Below are 17,700 nucleotides of genomic sequence, written 5' to 3' on the forward strand. Positions count from 1 at the left end.
GAGGTTTGGACCAAGTGTCGTTAGGAAACAGACAAAAGCAAAATCTCAGTTTAAGAGGTTTCTCAGAATAGATCATGAAGGCTGACACTAGCACACAGTAAAAAACATTTTCCATGCTTAGATCTTTTTCACTCATGTATGCTTTCAGTTGAAGCTTAACTGCAAAGCAGACAGTTGAAGTTCCTGCAGTTAGTTCTGGAGAAGTGCCACTGACCTCTTTACTTTCAGTCAGTCATCGGTCCCAGCCCCACCAGTCATCTCAGCCCCAGAGGACTCTGGTGCAGCACGTGGCTCAGTCCCAGACAGCAACGCAGACTTCTGTTGTGGTGAAATCTATTCCTGCATCCTCCACTGGCGCCATTACCCATATCATGCAGCAGGTTGGATCCTTTCTTTTCCCAGAAGGCTATAAACACCACTAGGTCATATAAATTGCCTAGGACCAGGGCTTATTCTGAATGGATGTATCATGGTGCTGCCACCAAAAATGTTCAGCATACAGGCAAATAAATTATTTTAATACCACTTCAGTAGCCAAAGGAGAGGAGGTTTAGATCAAATATTAGAAATAAATTCTTTACTGTAGGGGTAGTGAGGCATAGGCATGGGCTGCTTAGGGAAGTTGTGGATACCCCATCCCTGGAAGTGTTCAGGGCCAGGTTGGACAGGACTTGGAGCAACCTGGTCTAGTGGAAGATGTCCCTGCCCATGGCAGGGGTGTTGGACTAGGTGGTCATTAAGGTCTTTTCCAAGCCAAACCATTCTGTGGCTGTGTTTTGATGGTGAGGGTGGTTGCAGTATTGCAGTGGCCTGACCTCATTAGGTTATATTGGTGATAGTGTAGAGGGAAGACGGCTGAAATGGAAACTGGTCAGTATACAGAGCACGTAGTATCTTTTCCATTTGATGTCTTTAGTTTGTGGATAGGAAAGCTTCTCTGAATCAAAAACTCAGATCATATTTAGATCAGGACTGTGGGGATTCTAAACTATTCAAACAAGAAGTGCAGCTTGTGGTGAAGTCTTGCTGAAACCACTTGAATGACTTTGATCAGGACCTGCTCAACTCTGCAGTGCTTTAACTTGTGGAACTTCAGCTGCAGTCCAGAACAGTACTGCATTAGAGTTAAAAACTCATGTCAGGCAGTATATTTTTACAGGTGTATTAGGCTGTTTGATCTTGCTAACACCATTTTTCAGTGCATTTATACATTTTGGTTTACAAAGCATAGGTTGCTCATTCCTTCAAAAAGACAAATGTTTGTGTAATGTCCAAGAAAAATTGCAATGCAATTTTGAGAAAGGAAGAAGAAGAGAGGATCTCTGCTAAAATAGGACAGCCTGTAGGGGGGCCCTGCAGAAGAGACCCTAGAGAAGATGATTAGGCTTTCAAGAGGCAGAATAAAAAATTATTCTGCATAGAGACTCTAGCTTGAATGAGGAGCTGCTGACTCAGCCACCTGCTACTCCCTGCTGTTTCATATCCAACTGCCAGGCAACCTTAGGGAGCTTTGAGCCTCAGTCTGAAACAAGCAAGATCCACATAATCCAACAGAGGGTTAGTTGTGAAGCTCATGTTCTCACATAGAGATGTATCACAGTTTAACATTATAATAATAGATCTTGATTGCTTATATATTGTGAAATACCCATGTAAGAGTATCTTTTTATACATGCATTGGAAGTCTGTAATGGTAAAAAAAGTTAAAGTAGTCCATTTGAAACATTAAGATTTATTTCTATAAAAATTATTCTATAACATTTCTATTATTTCTATTTCTGTTCTTATATTTCTCTTTACTAACTTGCTCTAAATTCTTCTTCTTAAGGCCTTAAGCAGTCACACTGCATTTACCAAACACAGTGAACAACTTGGAACTGAGGAGGGAGAAGTGGAAGAGATGGACACCTTAGATCCTCAGACTGGCCTGTTTTACAGATCTGCCCTGACACAATCGCAGGCACAAAAGCAGCAAAAACTGAGTCAGCCACAGCTGGAACAGACTCAACTGCAAGTGAAAACTCTGCAGTGTTTCCAGACTAAGCAGAAGCAGACAATCCACCTGCAGGCTGATCAAATCCAGCACAAACTCCCACAAATGCCCCAACTTTCCATAAGGCATCAAAAGCTAACCCCCCTGCAGCAAGAGCAAGCACAGACCAAACCAGATGCACAGCACCCCCCACATCATATGATGGCCAAAGAAAGGCAACTCCCTACCTTAGTGGCACAGCCACAGCAAACTGTAGTACAGGTGCTTGCAGTAAAAACCACGCAGCAGCTGCCCAAACTGCAACAGGCACCAACGGCACAAAAAATCTACGTGCAACCCCAGCCCCCCCAGAGTCAAATGCAGCTACCTGCCTCTTCAGAGAAACAGCCAGCAAGCCAGGTAACGGAATATTGATAGCATGCAAAATACACGTCGCTGTTCAAGGAAAAAAAAAATAAAACACCGACCCTGTCGCTGTTAGCAGTGTTTTGTCCTGGCAAGAGAGAATCCCTCATTCCGCTGGTAGTAATTAGCCCAGCAGAAGGTTGACACTAGGAGAGAGAAGCACATGTTATAGGGGAAAAATCCATAGAGCTCACAAATGTATTTTGTTGGACAGTTTTTCTTAATTTCAGCCACCACTGGTGCACGGAATTTGTCCCTAGTTATTTTCTTTTAATTTTTAGATAATGACGCATTCGTAATTTCCATTCCCGTAGCACTTTTTATTTCTGTAGAAATAAAGGTGAATACACTGCAGTCTCCTAAGGCTCTCCATTGTTCCTCTTCCTTTATGGTTTACATCTTCCTGAAGTTATATGGCTTTCACGTACAGGAGTATTTTGATTTTCCTTGGGAGGGAAAAAGGCAGAGACTGAGGAACATGGGAAAAAATGTAGTTTGACTAACTCCAGAAAAGTACAATTTTTTTGGCCCTTTCAGGAATAGATGTGACAACTAGCAAACATACCAGGGGGCTGTAAATCCCAAAGGAAAATTACGCTGCTGTGGTATTATACTGCTACAATCCTTATCTAGCAGCCTAAAAAGCTGCTTTTCCCCAGGCTTCAATTAACTGTTGCCCTATCATTGCTAATTCCTTTGTTAAAACACTGAGTTTCAATTGTCTTCCTACTAGCAAGTATGTTGTTTGTGCCATTCTTTCCTTAGAAATTTTGATGAGGATTTCAATAAAAAATATATTAACTGTAATATGCACAACAAAAATTTGATTTTCAGGTGCAACATCTAACTGTAATGCAAGGATCCACTGTTACAGAGCTAACTTTAGAGGGGCACGAGCCTCCTTTTGTTTCAAAGGTAGCAGGTGGCAGTTCTGTGCCCAAACAGGCATTGCTGGTTACCAGCCTATTTCCCATGCAGGCATCCACGGAGACATCAGTAGCAGATATATTGAGAGTGTCTATGGTGGAAGCTCAGATTGATGCAAACATAGAGCACACGGTAGTGGATCCCCCAAACAAGGCCACGTCCACTAGTACAGCTGCTAGTGAAGCAGAGTCGTCACCTTGTACCCAGGGCCCGAGGGTGGCTGCAGTAGGGATGACGGCACCTTCCATCCCCCAGCAACAGACACATGCAGAATCCAGCTCAAGTCCTCCTGCTGTTGGTCCTACTTTAACAGAGAGGAAACTCGAGGCACGAGGAATACCTACAACAAACCAGTTTATACACATTCAGAATATATCACAAAAGAAAGCTGAAGAGAGCTCTTCAGAAATTGTTGTCCAGGTAAGAGAAGACTGAGCAAATAAGGCAAAGATTGAGCACAGCAAACACGTGTCTGATGCGATGATAGTCACTGAATGATGTTTGAGTACTCCTGGGTTTATTCCCCAGGTTTTGGTTCTGTTTCTACTCTTAGCTTGTAATCAATTGCTACATTGAAGTGTAATTCTTCTTAATAGGGCTCAGGTTTCTCTAGTACTGTGTATCATTTACTATGTCCTCAGTGTCTTCCTTCTTCTAAGAAAACAACCAAACTCATCCCATTTTGCAAAGTACTTTCATTTGCAATGCTTAAAACTGCTTCAACACTTAGTATGGAGTTATGTTCTAGAATCCTTTATACTATCTATTAAAGTTGCTTCTGAGTGTAAAATTATTGACATTGTAGGCTTTGCTTACTGGAAAGGTTCAGCAAATAAGGTCTGAAATCAGAAGAAAACTTTTTAACTTCACTTAGGGTAAGAGCACTTCTGAGATAAAATTACTATTGATCTTTAGCCTAAATGCTTTGAATCATTTCCTAACTGCTATGCTTGATATTTTCGTTGATTCTGCTGCCTTAAATATGATGGTTTATGTTGTAATAAGTTGTCACAGTGTCAACTGAGGAGTGTATATAAGTTTTCCAAGTGGTGTAATGTGAATTTTTGTAGACAAGTTGGTATGGCTTATGTTCACACAAATAGTAGTGTGGACTGAAATTGTTTTAATAGGTATCATGCTTGTGTTACAGTGAAAATACTTCTGATGTGGGAAACAATTTGTGTACAAAGATTTCAATTTTTTCATGATACTTTGTGAAGTCTTTACTGGGGCTAACTTATCTTTTGTAGCAATTACCAGTTCTGTATTCATTTTTAGTCCTCCTTATATAGACAAAGATAGATTTCTGTTTTACTTCAAACCTGTATCTTTTGAGAATTGGTGCTATTTATCATTGTGGCATGCTATGAGCTGTTTAAAAAGTCAATTATTGCCCAGAATTTCAGTTGTATGAAGTCACAGATTTAGCTTTTTAACCTGTGAAAGTACAAGTAAAAATAAACATAACAACAACAACAATAATAATAATAATAATAATAATAATAATAATAATAATAATAATAATAATAATAATAATAGAAATAAATAGCAATTGTGTTTCCTCAGCCTCTGAGCTGCAGCTCTGAGCAGGGCCAGAGCTTGAACTCTGTTGTACACAAGAAACATAATCCTCCTGGAGTGCTTGGACAATGCACTGCCTGGTGGGATTCTTGGGGTTGTCCTGTGCAGGGCCAGGAGTTGGACTCCATGGTCCTTGTGAGTCATTTTAACTCAGGTTATTCTCTTATCACCATGTCTTGTCTAAAAAAGATCAGGCTGAAGAAAATATTATCTCTGCTTTGGGTTTGCAGAATGGTGGATGATGGGCATTGGTTATGCTGTCACAGACCTTTAGGGAAGATCAAAGGCCTGGAGAGCAAGATTATTCAAATTTTACCTTTCAAAACCCAATCCAGTGAAAGGCTGCTTTGAAGCCTCAGCTAGGGAAAATTGTCCTTGGAGACCAAATAATCCCTTTTCCACAAATCTGTGCTTGCACAGATGCCTTTACCTTCAATATTGTTCATTAAACTTAAATATTTTCTTTCTTTCAGACTATCCCTCACTATCCCATCCCTTGTCACTCCAGCTCCAATGTGGTGGTGGAACCCAGCGGGCTCCTGGAGCTCAACAACTTCACCAGTCAGCGCCTCGATGATGAGGAGACAGCAATGGAGCAAGATGTGGACAGCAGCACTGAGGATGGCACTGAGCCCAGCCCCTCTCAAAGTTCTCTTGAACAGTCCTAAGGAATAGAGACACTGGAGTGTACTTTAAAATATCTTGGGATTTTTGAGCATCCAAGATGCCCTTCTATTGTGATGTCTTAGAGCACTTTGCCTATTAGAATTGTTCATTGGACTCTTGAAGCATCAGTAGGTTTTAACAAGACAGTATTGCAAAAGCTGAATCTTAAAAATGGTTTTGGAAAAAAAAAGAAGAGAAGATGTAGGTACCAAGATTTAGTAAACCTGTGACAGTGGAATGTACTCCTGTTCAGAAACAAATCTGTAATGAATTCTACAGCTTGTGCTATTGAAGCCCTTGCCCAGATACTGAAACAGCTTTAAGTGAAAAGGGATCATTATTTTGCTGTATCTTTTTAGCTGTTGAGCAAAACACCATTAAAAAAAAGAAAACATTCAATAATTTTTTTTATTTTCAAATAGCATGTGAGAGAAAAAATGTCTCTGACAGTGCTGGAAAAGCCCCAGGAATTTTGGAGTTGGTTGGCTTTCTTGCACTCATGCTCACTTAAAAATTTTTTTCAAAAGCTTAGAATATTTTTTAAAATTCTTGTTGGTGAATGTTTGGAAATAAGCAAAACTGCTAACTGGTAGCAAAGTGGATTTGCTAGTGGAGTTTTGTTTTCATGCTTTACAAGATGTAGGGTAATAGTAGATGAGGCATTTCTTTCTGCCATAAGCATACAAAATGCTCATCTACTCTAGTTAACCTTTGATTATTTATTTAAATATGAAATTTAAAGTGAGACAAGTTGTTGAAAAAAGTTCCTGTGAAACAGGCAGTTGTATTAATTCTAGTACAAACCAGGGAGAAGGAGGTGCATTTTGCTATAATCAGTTTTTCAAAATTGGGGATAAATAGTTCAACATCTTTCCAAGTTGAACTTAAGAATTTAGAAGTGAGCTAAGACTTCTAAAAATCTATATTTTACTCTTACATGCTGTTTTTAAAATTGACCATTTGGGGACTTTAAAAGCTTAAATGGGTGTACAATGGTGGGTTTCCAAAATTAGCCTTATGCCTTGGCTTGTTGAAGCAATACATTGGGGTTTTGTGGTAGTTACAAGTCACAGAGAGCGGTTTGGGTTCAGATGGGACAAGAGAACCAGTTTTAAATAATCGAGACAATACTTTTTTCTTTTCAAAATGTATATAAAACCATGTTTTTAACTGTTTTGTATAGATTTCATTATAAATAACTAAGCATTTTATGACTTTGACATCATTTAATTGTATATAAATGTATAAGCCTAACTGCCCACGTTTTGGTGCTGAAGTACTGTAAGTAGATTTCATCCAAAATCTAATACAGCTTTTTGCGTCAGTCTTTTCTTTTTAAATTGTCATTTTACTATTGATATCGTAGTTAAGGTTGAATTCCAACTGGAGTAACTCAAACTGAAAAATACAAACCCTGAAAACCATTATCTAAGCTGTTCTGAATCCACCTATGTTAGAACTTCCAGTAACCCCTAGAGGGGGCTCTTGGTTTTCTCTAATGTCAGCTGTCTTATAAACTAAGTCACTGGGATCTTCATATACTTCTTTTTCCTTCTGTCTTCTTTTTCCATCAGTGTTAGTTCTAAAATAGTGTAGAATGTAATTGTGGAGAAATGTCCTGACACATTTGACATGGGAATACTGGAATAATGGGTTATGAAACTTACAATTTTTGTGTTACCTTCGTATTGAAATAAGTATTGGTTTGGATTCTGATGTCCATACTGCTCAGGATTGAAGAGAATAATATGTTTAAATGAAACATTCCACATTCCTTTCTTTAGTTAAATAATAACCCTGCCAGTATGTCATTGTAGGTAGTTAGGGTTTTGATAACTATTCAGGAGATTTTACTCTTGTTTTAATGAAACCACAGCAATCAACAAAAGTGAAGAAGTTATGCTCTAAGTTGTGAAAGTTCCCCATTGCTACAGGATGACAAAAAGAGCCTTAATACTGATGTCATTGACAGTGGACAGTCTGTTGTGCTTTGCATAAGTCAGCATAAGGAGTGGTCTGTATTTCCATACCCAGTAGTGAAGGGTCCAAAGCAGGTGACACACACAGTTCTTCTGGCTTGGATCAAATTTTCATTGTCACCTGGGTTCTTGAAGTGCTTTGAGCATCCCTGGTATATGTAGGACTGGAAGGCCATGAGAATATAAGAGAGAGCAAGACTTTCTTAAACACTTACAACTAACAACTAAAAACATTGCCCTAAGTTTCAGTTTTAGGTGAAGGCATATGCTCTCCCCAGCCAAAAATAGATATCAAGAAATAGTGTAAGTTGAATTGAACACCTAATGGATTCACTCTGTTGTTGAGTTGTGGTCCAGTTTATTCTGATGTTTTATGTAAGACTTTTGTTTGCCTCTTTAGTGATGACTGGAGCAAAATCATCACTATAGTCAACTCTAGTGGACTATTTGACAGTTCCTTGAAGACAGCAGGTTGTATAACATCTTAAAGCTTTTCATGTTTCTGTGAGAAGGGATTGATTTAAGGTTGTCAAGTTGAAGCACATGGTGGGGATATCTAGGGGTGATGTGAGAAATTTAGAAGGAGGAACTTTGGTAATCAGTGTGTTCATTCTTGACATTCTTCTCTTGCTGCTTTCCCAAATTTCAACTTGTTTTTCTTCAGATTCTTTTATTGAATTTGTGTGTTTCAGCACTTCATCATATGAATACCTTTAGAAATAAGAAATAGACAAGATGAGCTAAAATGTAGGGTAGATACAGTTGGGGTGTTTTTTAACATTATTTTTATAAGGACAGTAAGGTAAGGTGCTTGGAGCATTTGGCCTTCTCTCCTTTGCGTGAACTCCAGGCCTGTTCTCTTGTCCTGCCTGCCAGATGTGCAGCTTTTTTCCTACCTGCCCTTAGGATACTTCATCCCCCTGTAGCCATGTATCCACTTCTCACAGCCCTATAAATATCATCAAACTGCTAAAAATAAACCATCAGAATGTAAAACAATATTTGCATATCCCATGTCCCTCATAAGCTGCATCTTCATTCCTGAAATTAATTTGATGTCCTTTCTTGGAATGGAAGAAGGAGTAGGTATGGTTGTGATAATTTTTGGTCCTGGGAATTAGTAGGCTTGTATCTTATAGGCTTGTATCTTATCAGAAAAATGTGGATAAATTGTAGAGCAAGTGAAATGGCATTAATGAGTTGCTTGGAATTCAGCAGTTAAATGAATGTGCTCTGGTGCTGCAGCAACACACATGGATTTTCAAAAAAAGGATGCTAAGAAAGTGAACTCAAGTTAGAGGAAGTACTGAAACTAGGGGGAATTTATGTGTCCTTTAAAAATGCAGGGAATCACAGAAGACTGCATCTTTTCTGGAAAAGTTAAACCATTGTGTAACTGTATTTTCAGTCTCAGTCTTTCTCCGACTTACAAAACAAAGCCCTGAGCTTTTGAAATTTCAGGGAAAAATAGAAAAAAGGCCCTTAGGACCCTTTGAACAGCATAAATGATTAAATCAATGGGATTTAAAAAAAAACAAAACAAAAACAAAAAAACCAAAACCATCTATCTAAAACCTTCTTTAAAAAATCAAAAATTTTGAATAGAGACGATATGCTTTTGTTTTTAATGCAGAAATAGTTCCTGAAGTCTAATGATTTCACAGGTGAAGGTCGTTGTGCATCCCCACAAAGGCAGATGATTTCAGCTTGGCAACATTGAATCCAGAGAAAACTGGTCATAATATAGAATAATGAACTAGAAAAATACTGCTTTGGGTTTTGCCTGTATTGGAAAAAAAGTATGTTTAGCACCTGCGTGTCTATGGTTGGCTCCTTTCCCTAAGTTTTGAAGTAAACCATGAAGTATGTTTACATGTGCATGGCTTCCGTCCAGACTGTGGGACTGAGTTTTTTCCCCTACTCCAAGTCTGTCCTGAGAATCTTTGAATCTGTTTTCTTCCAGCAGAAAAGAAACACCTTATGATAAATTTAGAGGTTAACATAGCTTATCAAAGAGAAAGTTAGGGAAGAGGTACCTTTAGGTGTATTTGTGGGTTCTGTTGCAAGAAGAAATTGTTATTGGGGCATTTCAGTCTGGTATAGAGGCACAGTATCATCATCAAAATGATTTGGGTTGGAATGGAACTTAAAACTCATCCAGTTCAACACTCCAGCCATGGGCAGGGACACCTTCTACTAGGTTGCTCCAAGTTCTGTCCAGCCTGGCCTTGAACACTTCCAGGGATGGGGCAGCTTCTCTGGGGAAGCTGTGCCAGGACCTTGACACTGACAGGAAAAAAAAAATCTTGAAAAAAAAAAAAAAACCAGTTGTAAGATTGAGGATAGTTAACTGGGGTTGACAAGGGGTATAGTATTTTCTATCATTTGCAGTCTTTTCTCTGCAATCAGCACAGATGCTGCAGTTTGAAATCTACTGGTCTTGTATCTCCAATATTGGCAATTGAGAGTTGCATTAGTATGCTAAGGATTCAAACTGAGAAAAAAAAGGAGAACTTGGTAGTACCTTGAGGCGTGTAGAGCTATGACTGGCATGCAGAGATAGTTGATCATCTTGGATAGGTTTGGGGGGTGGTGTTTTCACTGTACTTTGGTAAAAAGTTGCTGAAGTGTTAAAATAGGAAAATCAGTACCTGGAAAATTACTCATTAATGCTAGAGAAAAGGGCTTTTGAATTTACTTGGTACAGAAAAGATATTAAGAAGTTTTCAAGCACTGTGGACTGAAGAGTAATCAAATGGTCTTATATAATTTTTGAAGGCCAGGACTGCCCCCTTAGCAATGGATTGAAACAGGATGATTTATAAGGTCCTTTCCAGCTCAAACCATTCCATGATAACTGTTAGAAATGTCCAATACTCCAGACCTGGTTCTTATTAAAACTTCCTATTATTTTAGTTTTGCTTAATCTTTGGCCTCTTCAAAAAAACAAAAAAGCCTGGGAGGTTTTTTTTTGTTTGTTTTGCTTTTGTTTGTGGTTTTTGTTGTTTTTTGTTTGCTTGGGGTTTTTTGGTTGAGGTTTTTTTTAGGTTTCTCAGTGTTTTCATTAGCTTTCTAGCTCAGTAAGGTTTTTAGCAGTTTTGAAATTTTCTGTGATCCTGTTTCCTGTAGCCATTATTAAATGGATTTAGAAAAGCTACTCTTGTCACCCAACTGGGAGTGGGTGATTAGGACCATGGGCTTTTTGGGCTATTAATGAACCCTTCAGAAGTGGTAAGCATGTCAACCAGTCTCTTATGGGCTACATATGAGTTTTAGACTCCATAGAATGGTTTGACTTGGATGGAAGGAACCAAGCTTATCTAATTCTGTCACTTGAATGCCCAAACTACCTAGAATCGTTTCTGATGACAGTTTTAGTAAAACTTTGATAATCCTTTCCTGTAAGAGCCTAATGTATTACTCATTAGAGCAAACATTGTTCAGAAATTGTCTTTTATGGTAAAAAAAAAAAAAAATCAGCTTGTCACAGCTCTTAAAACTGTCCCAGAAGATTATAGATCTCCAGTACTTTGCGACTTCCTTCATGTCAAGCTCTACCAGAAGCCAGCTAAAGGCTCTGGAAGTCTCTTTGCACAGGTTTTTTTACTGTTCAGGATGCTGCCCAAGCCTGCATACAGCAAAGAGCTGGGAACAGTTCTTTGTGCTCACACATCACTGAGGTTGGCAGGAAGCTCTGGAGATTATCTGGTCCAACCCTCTTGCTCAAAGCAGGGTCAGACTGCTCAGGACCATGTCCCTGTGGGGTTTTTGGAATCTTAGCATGATGGAAACTCAACAACCTTTTCCAGTGACCACCTGTGCATTATTTTTTCTTCTTTCCTGGTATGTGCTGTGTTTTCTGGTCTTTCTCTTGGTTTGTTTTGGATGTGAAATAAAAATACTGTATTAAGAAGAGGTTCACAATGACATAAGAGCAAACCACAGGGAAGAAGCACAAATTTAGTGAGAACAAAGTGTTGTAGCTGCAGTGTTCCCAGAAAGAGGAATATTTGTTTTCCCCTCCAGACTTCAGCTTGTTCAATTCTCCCTGCAGCCACTTCAGGACTGCAGAGACACAGGTTACTAACAAAACACTGTCATCAGATGTCACTTTCTAGTATCTCTTAATATTAAAAAGGTGTCCAGAGAAAGATTTGAATGCTTGAAAATATTTTCCATCTGCATCAATTTACAGGTGGATACAATAGCTGTTACTGGGCATTGTGCAGCCTTGGTTTTTGCATGAAAATATATAATATAGATCTCTAGATGACCACAGCACAGTTTTAGCTCTTGATTTACGTCTTTTGTTCAAATATACCATGTAAATATGACATATTCAAGCCCGCTATTACTAATTTGAGAACTGGAGGGCTGCCTTCCCTGTGAAGCAGGGATATTGGTCAGGGTGGAGCCTTGCTAGAGCCATTCCTTGAAGATGCTCATATTCGTTTGGTTGCAGATTGTGTTCCCCTCTGAGTTTGTCCTGAGGCATGAATGAGTTCTCCTGTAATAAATAGAATTGAGGAGACCAAAATCATAATAAAAATCTGCTAAAGCATCTTAACCCAGGAAGATGCTGCAAAGCAGAGCTTGATAAGTACAGAGAACACAGGATAAAGCTTTACTACAAATAATTGTTATCAAATGGCTGTTTTATAAATAATTGCTATGAAGTTTAACTGATAGTAGGGCATGGACTCAGTGAGCAATGGCCTCGTCTGATCAGCCACTGTGAAAGTACTGCAGAGCTTGGGGTTACTTTTGGTTAGGGTTAGCACAGGTCATTTATGGAAACTTATTGCATGGAAATAAAATAAGAACCTCAAGCTGAAAGAAACAGGTTGAGGAACAGGGGTTGCAAACTTCAAACTTGAGGATAAATATAACCTGGATCCTTTGAATTCTTTCAATCAAGGTGCAGATGGCACAAGAACAACTCTGGCCCCAGAGCTTCAGTCCCATTGCAAAAGTTGGGGGGAAGAGTTGATCTGGTAAATTGTTTTATTTGGATGTACATGGTATGTACAGATGGAATGTGGGAAACAATGGTGTACAGATGCCAGCAGGACAACTGGAGGGGAACTACCAAAATCCCCTACAGAGAGCTGCAGCTCCTGTTATGGTGAGACACAAACCATGGTTTGCACCTAGATGGTTGATTTGGTAGTGGTACCCTTGTTTGCAAAACTTAAAAGAACTCAAAAAATTACCAAGTTCCTGACCAAGGTGGGCTATGCCCCCATTGCCTCTTTTCTCCTTACCTTCCACACCTAGAGAAAAAAGTTTAAATTACCCAACTTCATTGTTAAAGCTACTGGAATCACTTTTCCTGTCCAACAGCTTTTTTAGGAGAGTGAGGTTCATTTTCACTACAAATCACATTCTTGATCTTGGTTCAGGCAGGAAGGGTGTCTGTTGTCATCTTATTGCAAAAGTTCCATACCTTCTCAGTGATTTCTCATGTGCAGCCCCTCACAGACAGCCAACAAACTCCATCTCCCCTCACCCACCTAACCCACTCTTTTGTAGCACTGTCTTCTTATTGGACACAGCTGTGGCCTATTAAGGGCAGGCCTGTTCCTAATCTTTGGTGATTAGTACAGCTGCAACTCCTCAGGTGTGAGACTGCCTTCTGAGATTCTCTTACATTCTATCCCTCCACAAGGTGTCCTTTGTGTGATTTCCAAAGGACTTCATGATTTCCCTTTCTTTCTGTCCTTTCCTTTCTGGACTTTATGGTCATATTGCAATAATCTACAGCCTAGAGATTAGCAGGACAGCAGTAATGTAAGGAATGGAGGTTCTTAGGTCAAACCTAAATTAAGTTCCCCTTGGAAATATCCAAGAAATTCTTTAGTTAGTTAGGATGACTGTAGAAAAGCATGAGACAGCTTCCTCAGCACAGGGCTAGAAGATCTGGATTTCCATGCCATGGAGACTGCCTCACAGAACTGAGCTTTGCTGTGGGATAGGAGACTGGAATAGGCTGCCTACAGAAATGATAGAATCACGATCCCTGGAAGTTTCCAAAAGATGTGAACGTGGCTTGGCGGTGAATACAGCAGTGTTGGGGTAACAATGTGACTCAATAATCTTTTCCAACCCAAACAATTGTGTGGTTTATGGTCTGGGGGAGGGTGTGTGGCACTCTGAATGCATGGCACAGACCAAGGTGCTGATGTTGTGTTACACATGCACTAATTCTTTGGAGAGACACATGAGCTACTGCACAGGTCAGTGGAGTTCACTGGGCCATTGAAAAGCAGGAAGGAAGAAAGAGAATGCCTTCTGTAGCCTGGCGAACACAGCAGGTGAAATGACATATGTGGTGTTTGTGAGGGTCCCCAGGACAAGGTGAGAGATCAGAATTTGACTCCACATTCTCAGAAGGCTGATTTATTATTTTATTATATTATATTAAAAATGCTGTACTAAAACTATACTAAAGAAAGAGAAAGGATACATCAGAAGCCTTTTCAAGAATGATAATGAAAGCTCATGACTGACTCAGAGAGTCTTACACAGCTGGCTGTGATTGGCCATTAATTAAAAACCATTCACATGTTTGGATAAACAATCTCTAGACCACATTCCAGAGCAGCAAAATATGGAGAAGCTGAGGCTTCTCATCTTGCCAGGAGAAGAAATCCTGGCAAAGGGATTTTTCAGAAAATATCATGGTGACAGACATAAAAACTTGCAAACTTCAGGTTGTTAACCTGAGAGATGTGGTTGAGAGACATCAATCATGCAATCATTATGACTCTCCCATGAGATTGGTAAAGAGTGCTGGATGTGATGAAATTAAGCAGTAAAAATCAAAGACAGACATTATAATGACCCCCAAGGACCTGTGGAGTCTCCTGTGAGGAAGCTAACCCGTTTTCACCCTTCACCTTTCTTTTTGGCAGGGTGCTACACAGTCCTCCACAAATATATGAGTCCGCACTGCAAAAACTTTCCCCACTGCCAGACATCCCATTTGCTGCTGCATCCTATGACAACTTAAAGCAATGACAGCTCCTGCATTATTTTTTGAGCTCCCTCATGACCCCTGGAGTATAACAGGCAATGGAAACACCAGGATGCACTTGGACAGCTTGGATTTTATTCCAATGGAAAATGGTGATTGTTTCTCTTACAGACTTATGAATCTGTTTGTAACCTATGTTTCAACTTTTTGGCTTGATATTTTATGAAAATTCAAAGTCTTATGATTTGAGTAATATTCCACTCACCCTGCTGATCATAATATTTCTTGTAGAGTTACAAGTTTCCACTAAACCAGTGCAAGAAGCCCAGTGAAACAGAATAGTCTCGCTTCTGAAATTCTGGTGTGTGTCTTTCTGGTGTGACTTGTCCATCAGACTTGTCTCATGCTTCCCTTGGCTGGATGTGTTTTGTAATAGCAACTTAAAATAACACTCACTATTGCTGCTGTTGAAGTATCACACTAAATGTTGTTTGGTATTTAATTTCTTGATACCAAAATACTTTTTCCAACTCAGGAGAGCTTAGTGTAGATATCTTCTGGTTTGGCCTGGCAGGAACCCAGCCTACAGAGGTCCATAACATGTTCCATGCTGTGCACAGTGTCTTGGCTACAGCCTTGTTCCTTGTAGTTTGTGGCTGTAATGCCCCTATTTTGCTATTGTGGGGTGTTCAAATTTGTCCTGTTCTTTCACAAACATTTTGAAAAATTTCTTCCTAATGCTAGTGCCTTGTGTTGGTCTATCTTCTCCTCGCCAGAGAGGAGTCACCAGGGGGACTGCTCAACCTCACTCCTGCTTTCTTTCCCTTACAGTCTCGTATTAGCACACAGATTTAGTTTTCTGTTACTATTATTTACTGTGTTATTGCTATTCAGGGAACACCAGTCCCTTCTAACTATGTAGGATACTGTTTGTTTGTGTAATAGAAAAGCAAGGAGTCTCTGCAATTTCTAATGCACTAAGGACAAAGAGTAGCTCAGGGCCATGAGTAGTGTGGATAGGTTAAACAACAAAACTAAAGGCCAATTACACTCTGGATTTCATAGAACCATAGAAAGGCTTGGGCTGGAAGGGAGCTCTGAAATCATCTCATTCCAATCTCCCTGCCATGGGAACACCTTCCACTAGACCAGGTTGCTCCAAGCCCCATCCAGCCTGGTCTTGAACACTTCCAGGGATGGGACAGCCACAGCTTCTCTGGACAACATGTGCCAGGGCCTCACCACTCTCTGGGAAATGAGTTTCTAATCTAAAATTCTCCTCTTTTAGTTTAAAACCATTGTCCCTGATCCCCCCTGGATTTCCATGGGTTTCTCTGCTACAGCTTCAATTTCTGCTTGCTTTCAGGTACAGCTACTCAGAATTCATTGTTTCATATGAAAAAAGTAAAGTTTCGTTTTGCCAAAACAAGATAACTTGATTATAATGGAAGTGAAGAAAGACTGCTGTTTGGAAAAGACCGATTCTTTTAATTGGATGTTTCATTTTTGAAACATGAGCTCATGATGTTGTATGTTTCTGTTTTTCTTTTATGAATGATGAAGGGTTTCGCTGGCAGGAAAACGTAGGTGAGTTTTAAATTCAACATATGATTTCACTCTGTCCCCCTCAAAAACATACAATAATTGACGTAAAAGACAAATCAAAGGGTCAGGTGCCTTTATTGGATGCCACCTGCATGAAGCTCTCTAGGAATGTAGCCAGGCTTCTCCAGCCACGCTGTAAGCTCTCTCTTGTTTTCCAGGAGTGTAAACAATCCCATGCAGATGTGTCACAGCAAAGCTAAGCCAGAACAGCCCAAACTGCATCATGCTATAAATGGTTTCCTGTGAAGAACAATACCTAATCAGTTTTTATGTTGCAGTTTGAGGGTGGTGGCAGGCTAGTCTTCTTCTTGATCTTTTGACAAAAGAAATAGCTCAAAAAAATCAAGTTAATACCAGAAAATCCCCAAATTACTTAATTTGGTTATGCCATGTACCATGACACTATAAATATGAATTTTTCACAATGAGAATGAATTCTTCACTATGGGTTTGGAAGTACATGATCTTTAAGGTTCCCTTCCAACCCAAACCAATGTATGATTCTAGGTGTCAAATGCAACAAAAATAATTACTCTTCTGCATTTAATTTCTTATTCAGCTGTTCATGCATCTCCCATATTCTGCTTTTACGGGTGAACTTTTGTCATAGAACTTCTAAGCACAAAAGGCTTGTGCTGAAGCAAGGAAGCCAATGCTGTATCTGAATCACCTAGCAGTGGCCACTTTTATATCAGTACTGAACTGACAGTCTAAAAGCCACTAGGGAGTGTGGTTATTTTGGGGAAAATGTGTTAACTTTCCCAAACTGTTCAGATGGTGGGAAATACAGGTGGACCAGCTGTGGCTTCCAAGTTGAGAAGTATGCAGGAGTCCTTTGCATGTAGCCTATGGAAAAAAGCCCACATGAATGGCTGTAGTGGACCAATATCTTGCCTCTCATCAGGACCCATCCCACTACTGTCTCTCATGAGCAGACTCAGCAGTACGATGCAATGTGAGCTCTGCCTCAGCTTGGCACATTTATAATAATGGATTTCTTTTTCCAGTGCAAAAATGTTATAATAACCATGTGGTTGTGGTTTTGTGTGTGTGACACTTCTCCATTATATGGCAGCTGGGGACATGATTTAGTGGTGAACACAGTGGTGCTGGTTTAATGGGTATTCAATAAACTTAGGGGTTTTTTCCCAACCTTAATGACTCTATGATTAGTGTCTTCCTTGTCCTCAGGCCTTTTTTCAGATAAACATCAGAAGGTTGTGATCAGTTCTTTCCTTTGGGGAAAGCATGATTTTGTGGTGAAGAGGCTTAAAAAGGGCTCACATCCCCAGAATTTCTGTGACCCCAGGCTAATAAATCACTTGCTTTTCTCTTTGCCTTGGCTCCCCAAGCCTTTGGCCATCTCCTTTCTCCACAGGGTAGTGCGAAGATAAAATCCATTTGTGACTGAGTCACTTGGATACTGTTGGCACTTGGGACAGAAATAGAAAAATGCATCTTCTAGAGTGTTTTCTCTGGTCTCCAACCCTCCTCATGTAATTAACCAACCACTGTGTCTTTCCTTGGGCCAGTTCAACATCCCAAGCTGCTGCTCATCTGGTGTCCTT

At 39.8% G+C, this 17,700-nt stretch overlaps 1 protein-coding gene across 5 annotated transcripts in view; it reads left to right on the forward strand.

Moving 5' to 3' along the window:
• The window catches only part of EMSY (EMSY transcriptional repressor, BRCA2 interacting), a 42,132-nt gene extending 35,023 nt beyond the window's left edge, over window positions 1-7,109 (forward strand). For 3 of the 5 annotated variants that reach the window (XM_066571960.1, XM_066571961.1, XM_066571962.1), the window contains 4 exons: window positions 229-380; window positions 1,829-2,392; window positions 3,377-3,745; window positions 5,380-7,109. In XM_066571960.1, coding sequence (XP_066428057.1) covers window positions 229-380; window positions 1,829-2,392; window positions 3,377-3,745; window positions 5,380-5,574 — 1,280 coding nt within the window. In that variant the 3' untranslated portion in view covers window positions 5,575-7,109. Of the gene's footprint in view, window positions 1-228; window positions 381-1,828; window positions 2,393-3,232; window positions 3,746-5,379 lie in introns of all 5 variants that reach the window. The other 2 variants (XM_066571964.1, XM_066571963.1) reach the window with 2 other exon arrangements.
• Window positions 7,110-17,700: the final 10,591 nt, after the last annotated feature.

Source organism: Molothrus aeneus, chromosome 2 (genome assembly GCF_037042795.1).
Source record: "Molothrus aeneus isolate 106 chromosome 2, BPBGC_Maene_1.0, whole genome shotgun sequence".
NCBI lineage: Eukaryota > Metazoa > Chordata > Aves > Passeriformes > Icteridae > Molothrus > Molothrus aeneus.